This window comes from Pygoscelis adeliae, unplaced genomic scaffold, assembly GCF_000699105.1.
Source record: "Pygoscelis adeliae isolate BGI_AS28 unplaced genomic scaffold, ASM69910v1 Scaffold426, whole genome shotgun sequence".
Classification (NCBI taxonomy): domain Eukaryota; kingdom Metazoa; phylum Chordata; class Aves; order Sphenisciformes; family Spheniscidae; genus Pygoscelis; species Pygoscelis adeliae.
This window is the reverse complement of record NW_008824994.1, coordinates 11,604-19,572: the sequence shown is the minus strand read 5'-3', so window position 1 is coordinate 19,572 and position 7,969 is coordinate 11,604. Positions and strand designations below refer to the sequence as shown.

The 7,969-nt window shown below is 50.7% G+C and overlaps 2 protein-coding genes across 2 annotated transcripts in view; one reads left to right on the top strand and one right to left on the bottom strand.

The window, feature by feature from the left end:
- The window catches only part of ZNF541 (zinc finger protein 541), a 17,014-nt gene extending 9,886 nt beyond the window's left edge, over positions 1-7,128 (top strand). The window contains exons 10-17 of the mRNA XM_009326151.1: positions 727-790; positions 1,524-1,666; positions 2,148-2,251; positions 3,101-3,176; positions 3,665-3,753; positions 4,220-4,360; positions 5,196-5,356; positions 5,742-7,128. Of these exons, the coding sequence (XP_009324426.1) occupies positions 727-790; positions 1,524-1,666; positions 2,148-2,251; positions 3,101-3,176; positions 3,665-3,753; positions 4,220-4,360; positions 5,196-5,356; positions 5,742-5,934 (971 nt within the window). The 3' untranslated portion in view covers positions 5,935-7,128. The remainder of the gene's footprint in view (positions 1-726; positions 791-1,523; positions 1,667-2,147; positions 2,252-3,100; positions 3,177-3,664; positions 3,754-4,219; positions 4,361-5,195; positions 5,357-5,741) is intronic.
- An 84-nt stretch (positions 7,129-7,212) lies between these two features.
- Positions 7,213-7,969, bottom strand: part of LOC103918752 (zinc finger BED domain-containing protein 1-like) — a 12,005-nt gene continuing 11,248 nt past the window's right edge. The window contains exon 3 of the mRNA XM_009326149.1: positions 7,213-7,327. Within this exon, the coding sequence (XP_009324424.1) occupies positions 7,213-7,327 (115 nt within the window). The remainder of the gene's footprint in view (positions 7,328-7,969) is intronic.

Sequence of the window (7,969 nt, the reverse complement as noted above, 5' to 3'; positions counted from 1 at the left end):
ATTAAAATGGTATCCGCCTTCCCGTCGGGTAAATTACTGCATCGTATGCGGGCCACTGGAAATACGGGCGTTTACATGTAGCAGTTTGAGTTACTCGTAAACTGATTTTATTGTACCAGTTTGCGGTAAAAATTTATCTTAATCTGAGTATTGAACACAGGTAGTGGTTACACCCAAGCAGTCCTGCCGTAAAACTGCCGAAGATGCTACGGTGGGGCCCTGCGTGTCGGAGGCGGCAGCCCAGCGAGCGCAGTTTTCCTCTGGGTTCGGCTTCTGCTCGGTGGTTCGTCATCTGTAGTTCTTCAGAGACCGCGGCCGAGTTAAGGGGTCGTGCCTACAAACAGGGGCAGGCCCCGGCTCTGCTCGTGCCTTCCGAAGAAGGCTTTAAAAAAAAAAAAATAGAAGTACGTGACTTCTGCTCTGCGATTCCTGTCGTGGAACAGGGGGACGTAAACAGCCCACCGGGGTTTTGCTCTGACACCGGCTTTCGCTTACGAAGAACACAGAACTGCTCGGCCCCTGCGTGGCTGACTTCTGACCCGTGGTCGGGTGCAGCTGTGAAACTGCGTCCGGATGGTCCACCTCGAGAGCCTCCAAGCGAGCGATTTCACTGAAGGGAGGGGAATTCCGAGAGTATAGTGGTTTGCGACGAGGAGGATGTGAAGGGAGGCCCAGGGACGGTCTCGGCGGAATGATTTTTATCTTGAGCATTTTTATGTCTTTCAGGCAGAATGGACAGGGACTTTGGATTTTGTCTGATGAAGGATAACACCAAAATCAGCATTCGGCCGTGAGTTATGGCGTAGCAGCTAGAACAGTAGCGAACGTTTGGAAAATGGGCGATGAGGGAGCCGCGGTTTGGGAGTCGGTGTGCGGTTGGTTCAAGCGCGTGGGCTGTGCGGGCCTTCGAAGTTGACATTGACCTTCTCCCTCCCACGAGCCTATGGCTTGGCCGCTTCTCTCGCTGCCCTGCATCGCTGGTGAGGTTAATAGTGGTTTTTTTTTTTGGCCGGATGATGCCGCACGCTGGCCAGTTGCAACAAAATGCCCAGGGCCATCCCAGTCAAGTACTGGCTTCCTTTACCGGTTAGGCTGGCGTCGTAAATAAAGGTGCCCGCCTCCCTCCTTCTACACGATGTTCAGAGGTCCGTTTTGCCCGCGGTTGCAGCCTTCTCTCTCTTTTTTTTTTTGCTGCTCACCGTGAGTCTCAAAGTGAACCTCACAAACTCTGTCAGCTTTTGAGGAAGGGAGAACAAACTTCCTTGGTCGACTGGGGACAAAAGGATTCCGGGGATAGCGCGGTGCCGCTGTTGGTGCCGAGAAGTGACTGTGAAAGTCGTTAGAGGAGAGCTAGTGATGCTTTGCTGGGAAATGCGTGTTGTATACGTGCCGTATTTACTACAGCTGAGCCTCGCTCGTCACGTAGCCCCTCTTTCTAAGCGCGTGTGTATGTGTCTGCGTGCTACCACGTGTGTGTCTGTTCACACCTTGCCTTCCTCACCTCCTCTTTCTTACTACTTCAGGCACATCAACGTTGGAAGCCGATTCCAGGCGGAGGTGCCGAACCTCCGGGATAGATCACAGTTGGAAAAGGATGAACAGGCAGCGTCGTTGGTGTGGAAGCCCTGGGGAGACATCGCAACTAACCCGGAAACACAGGACAGAGGTTTCTTTAACACTTTTCTGCCAAGGCCACTCCCGAGATACTAGGGTTCAAAAATTCCACCTTTTCGCAGCAGCTTCTTGTACGTTCAGGTTCTCTCCCTTCCTTTCTCGACCACCTTCACGCGTGGTGGCGTTAGGGGGAAGGAGATTGCTCCGTTGCAGTAGAACAGTGAACAAATAACAACTTGCGCTCTCGGTAGCATCTTGCATGAGAAATGGTCAGGGGCGTTTGTATCTGTCTCACCTCGTCTGCAGCGACCTTGGGAGGGGGGAGATTTCGTCTCTGGAGTTATCAGCACCAAAGCTGTTCTTAGGGTAGAGACAGCGATAGCTGGGACATCTGCCTTTTTTTTCCCCTGTGCCTTTTCTTGGTCTCCAGCCTGTCTGTCTGCACTTGTTCCGTTTTCCCTCTGTCTTGTATCGCGCTTTTTCTCCTTTCTTGACGGAAACGGACTTTCTGTTGGTTTTTGTTGCGTTTGCAGTAACAGAACTGCTCAACATGGCCTGCTCCAGCGTCATGCCGGGGGGAGGAACGAACCTAGAGCTAGCCTTGCATTGTCTGCATGAAGCACGAGGCAACGTTCTGGTAAGAAGCAGCTATTTGGTCATAATTAATAACGGGCTAGGACGGCCTCTGTTACTGGTGTGAGGTGGGAGCCGTTCCCAGTTTTCTATTCCACGGGCTGGACTCTGGTCTCTTGGCTGAACTCGCAGAGTTCTTGCGTGCTGCCTGTTGCCGCAGCCTGCACGAACGTCTCTCGGGATTACAGACCCTGTCCTGGTGTATATGTAAGAGCTTCTTTTGTCTCTTGTAAATTACGTGACAATTCGGAGAATACAAGTACTGCTCCCCCGAATGCCAGGAGTGAAGGAATTGCCACATTAGATAAAACCCGAGGTCTGCTCTAGATAAACATCCTGCGCTCGGCAACTGCAGCAACCCCGGGTGCCCCTCGCTGAGCAAACACCTCCAGCCTGGTCCCGGTTAAGCCCCGAGTGGCTCTGCTTTGCTCCCGTGTTCTTTGAAGAAGGGATTTAACAGCTCGCCCAAATATAGCGGAGGACTTGGCGTGTGCTGCGCCTCCACGAGGAGGCTCTACGAGCACATCTGCTGCGGCAGGGACGAGCCGAAAATGATTCCGGCAGAGAGGAATCTTCTCCTGGAGGTGGTGGCCGGCAGGGTCCCGCAGCTTGGGTCCCCAGAGATCTCCCGAGGTCCCGTTTTCGTAAAACACTTTGGTGCGGATTGAGGAAATGTTTCCAGAAGCTGCAGTGGGCTGAGGTGATCCCCAAGCGCTGTTGCTGAGCATGGGCTGAGCAAAATCTTCCGACGGTGGGCCGAGTCGCTGAAGTAGCAAAATAGCTGAAAGCAAGAATGTACCTTTTTGCTCCTCCTCAGGGGGAATCTAAAGTCTTTTTACATTAAATCTTGCAGGAGGCTCTGGAGATGCTGCTTTTTGGGGCGCCTCAGAGATCCGAATCCCATCCTCTGGCTAATTATCGTTACGCAGGTAAACTGGAAGTAGAGCTTGTTCCTTCACCTGGAATGCTAACAGATGCTGCAATTCCCTTTCTGTATCCTGATTTAAAGAGTTTATTTAAAAAAAAAAAAAAGTGTGTTCTTTGGGGCGGGGAAAGTAGTGGCAAAGCACTTTCAGTTTTAATCTGTTTTTTTTTACCCGGGGGATGCCTCGTTCCTTGTGTTTCAGCCCGCTGCTTTGACGTGCCCTGCCCTGCAGTGACACCCAACGGGAGGAGCACGCTGAAGTGCGGCAACGCCAAATACTCTTTTTTTTTTTCCTGTCAGTTGTGCCCGTGCTTTACGGCACGCAGGGCTTATCTGCTGGCAGTAATAACTGCTATTGCTAATGCGTTCGCTGCTGTGTTTGGCAATTGCTTTCTGAAGGAGGAGAGGCGTCGATACGTGGCTAATAAATTGTGCTGATTTCTCTTGGGCTGCGAGTGATCTAATAATTTGCCTGTTGCTGTTTATTACTAGGTTCAGATACTTGGACGCCTCTCGAGAAGCAGTTGTTTAGAAAGGCTTTTTGCGTACACAAGAAGGATTTTTACCTGATCCAGAAGAAGGTAAAGCCGTTGGGCCGCGGTGGATCTAGGGCTGTTAGCGCTGACGGTTTTGACCCAGCAAGTTGTATTTTGGGTTGTGTGCTGGAGTCCTGTTCTTTGAAACCTAGCGTTTGCTTCTTAACGCTAAAAAGGCACCGGTACAAGACATTGTTTGCCCTAGCGTATAATTACAACAGAACATTTAATATCTCTGGTACAAAACACCAGAGAGATTAAAACAGGAATGAAACGCTCTGCTGACCACCCGTGTGAAACGTACGGTTCTGCCCTTCCAATGCGTCTTGGCAGCCTTTTTGGAAGAGGAAGGCGGGTTTTCTGTCTGATCTCACCCGTACGTTGCGTTGCAATAACCGGAGGGAAACGGGGAAAGGAAAAACTGTGCTAGATGGATTTGTTGTGTATCTGTGTCTTAAATGTTTTGCTACGGTATGTCCATTATAGATTGCTTCTGTTTTTCTCACACTAGATTCAGACTAAGAATGTGTCCCAGTGTGTTGAATATTACTATATCTGGAAAAAAAAAATTAAGTTTGACTACAGTCGAGCTCAAGTAATAGCAAAAAAGGTCAAGAGAGACAAGGATGAGGTGGAAGAGGCTGAAGAAAAGGTAGAAAAACGGCTGGGGATTTGTGCGAGAGGCCGCTCCTCCATGAAAACGTCTTCCAGTGCTCTGTGAAAGGCGCGGCAGATGCTGCCCAGGGAGAGGTTCTGGTTTTATTCGGCTGCTGCTTTGATAAACTTACTCTCTAGAATAACTTTGAGAGAGCGCAGCGGTATTCCGCGGTTAGCACCGTTACTAAACCGTGCTGCTACGCCTTATAGGCAGCATTTGTTCTTAACGTGCTGGCAGCCCTGCTGACTGAAATAAGAGAACGCCCCGCTACTCGCTAACGTTAATAATCCTGTTCGCATTAAACTTGTTGCTGATGATTTTCGGGGTTGTTCTGTACCATCCCAGTGCTCCGTAAAAGGGAACTGCTGGTGGCGCGGCTCTGTGCGGGGATCGCTAAAACGTTCCCTGCCGGTAAACAGGAATTTGGTTCACAGATTATTTTTTTGGGGGGGGGGGGGTGTGGTAGAAACTGGGTAACCACGTGACTTCAGCGCTTAGTCGTTCTACGCTTTAAACCTGTCGTATAGACTTTTGGGGAGGAAAGTGCTATTCCACTTAGGGTAGTATAAATAATGCGGTTTTTCTTCCAAGGCCTGCGTTTGCACCCCATCCTCACAGTCGAACTGAAGCGTTTTTTCGGCTATTTAGCGTTCAGAGGAGTTCGCCTGGGCAGACTCGGGCCGGTACATTTTTGTGCCGGATGGCTGTCATGCGTTCTCGGTGCCTTTCTTGGCAATTCAGAGAGTTTTCAAGCTAGTTTTTTTTTTTACTTTAGCTGTCCGCCTTTCTGAAGAGAAGGAAAAATGAATAAAGGCTCTCTGATTTACAGGCTGTTTGCAGCCCGAAGAAGAGGCACCGTCTTCTGCCTAAGGAAAGCATGAAGATAAAGCAGAAGAGCCATAAAAAGATGCCCTGCAATCTGCGTGAGTCTTCGTACCGGGCTGGAAGTGCCGACGATGGGGGCGTATTTCCCTGTAGAGAGTGTGAAAGGTAGCTACTAATTTTTCTTCTAGAAACCTGCTGCTTTTGGCTAAAACGGATTTAAACTTTCAAAGCCGCCCAGGGGGCGGGGGGTGGGGGGTGGGGAGCGGAGCTGCGGGCAGCTTGAGGATTACCCCTGCCCCTGGGCCTCCCTGCAGTTTTGTCTGACTTTGCAGCCAACTTTCAACCCGAAGGTCTGTCGCGTTTAACCACCGCCGTCCCACGCAGCCGGGGGTACCGGCAGGATGAAGCAATGGAACTGTCTCGTACCGCGCATCAAAACGCACAGAAATGCGCAGAAGCAGAGATAATGAAGCTTGGTTTAACGGTGTTTATCGAATGAAAGAAAGGGATTTTTAAACAAACCCAACCCTGTTTGTTTTCTAACTTCCAGGGTGTTTGACAAGGTAAAAGGTAGGAACGCTCATATGAAAAGCCATCGCCTGCAGGAGCGGGTAGAGCCTCTCGTGAAGATTACGTGGCCCTTGAAGCATTTTAAAAGTGAGGCAAAGATGGAAGAAACCCAGATGCTGACCTCCTCGAGCGGTAACTGGGAAACGGTGGTTTCGGAGCAGCAACGAGGTTAGTTTCCTCTGCTTAGAAAAAAAGACACAGACCTTCCCTAGCGTCGGAGCGGTGGCTGAGCTCTGAGGAGGATTAGACGACAGGAGGTTGACCCCCGCTCTTCAGTCTAATCCGTCAGGAGCCCAGCGGCAGTCGCGCCGATGCTGAAAAGCCCCCTCGGCTTTTCCTGCCGTGGAAAAGCGCTCGGTGAGGCTGCCGAGAACGTTCGCTAAAGGGCCTCGGGAAGAAAAGCCGCAACTTTGTGTGTGTAGGGTGTTTTAAAAACTTCCTTGGGTTTTCTCGGCGGTTAGCGCCAACGGCTGGTGTCGGGTTTGGCAAAAAGGGATGGGAAGGCATCGAATGTTCCTGACTTGTATCAACACTGCAAAGACGTGTGCTAAATGAGGTACGCGTGCCTGGCGTGGGGTTACAATTATGCACGGCTGGGAAAACACGCAGCTGTCAGTGGCTGTAACATAGCTGTTGTACAAATACTAGAAGCTCTTGACTTCTGCTTTTGCTTAAAGAAGTCCTTTGCCTCCATTTAAAAGGAAAGTTGGCTGCCCTTGGCCCTCACTTCTTGCTATCAGTTTCGGGGTTTGGTGTTGCTAGAAAGAAACAGAACAGGGAAATCAATGGGAAATTGTCATCGTATTTAATATCTCGTTTTGCCATAAAGGGATAGTCATGCACAGCATTTCGGATCTCGACCATAGCGCTCTGCTGATCCAAGTAAGGTTTGGTTTTGGGGTTTTTTTTAAATGTGTTTTCTACTTAGCTTATTAAACTGGGTTCTTGAATAGCAGGTGTAAAAGTTCTTGGACTGCCCTTGCTGGTTATGCTATAAATAATTAAATAGTTAAAGCAAAGTTCGTTACGCTTGGTTGGTGGCGCGGGCACGGCATGCTACCTGCACATCAGTCTCGAAAGAAGAACCCGGGCACGTGCTTCCGCGGGCCCGGTCCCTCGGTCGGTGGGCAGGGGGCTGTAGAGACGGATCCTTATTGTCCCTGAAGCTCTCTGGAAGGTTTAAAGCTGGGGACCGCAAACCCGTCGAGCCTGGGGACCGATCCAGGCTGCAGCTTGCCCTTGCGTCGAAGCTCCTTCACTTTCCGGTCCAAACGCAAACGTTTCCTTCGTTTTGCTGTGGCAAAATCCGAGGCACCGGCTTTTGGCGCCCGCTTCCCGCAGGGTGAGGGACGGAGCGGGGGCTGCGCGCGGGGGGTGGTCCCGTGTTCGTTTTGCCACCGGAGAGTGCTCGGGCACTGCGGCGACGGGACGTGGCGGCAGAACCGGGGCGGTTAAACCCCTTTGATCTGCTGTGAGTCCTCGCGGTTGTCTAGCGGAGTCAGCGCTGGCCTTTCGCAGTATTTAAAGCGCCGTATCCAGTTGTGGTGTTGCTGCACCCGTTTGTGTCTATTTGCAGAAGTATCACCGCCTCGCTAAACTGCGTCTGGCAGTGAGAAGTGAGGGTTTGATTAGTTCGACGAATGAAAGATCAATAAGGGGTCTTGTCTCCACTGTCGTTACACTAGGAGGGATAAAAAGCTCTGTGGGTTTGGGGTTTTTTTGTTGTTGTTGCCAGGCCACAAGATTTTTCGTGGCTTTGTTTAGTTTTTGCTAGGCTGAAGAGTCACGTCCGCTACGAACAAATCTGTATTTCAGTTCCACGTTCTCTGTCAAGGACCGATCTCCAGGTCTGGGCCTCGATAAACTTCTTCACCCAAAGCAGGAGGAGGTTTTGCGGAGTGGGTGCGCACATTATCCTTTCGCTTCTCGTAACTTGTGTTTAAAAAAAAACAAAAAAAGGCAAAGAAACTTCTCCATCGAGCCCTCGTGATGCCGAAGGGAAACCAGCTGCCTTCCGAAAACGCAGACAGGCCTTTCAGTAACGTTCGTTTAAGTCGGCAGCAGCGCTGCCGGCAGAGAGGGGGGTGGCTGTGAGGGCTGAAAGTTTTAGCGGTAACGCAACGGCGGGGGGGAAAAAAAGCTGGAAACGGGGGGGGCCGTTTGCTTCAAAAAAAAAAAAAAAAAGGGGGTTTGAGTACCTGACGTCCT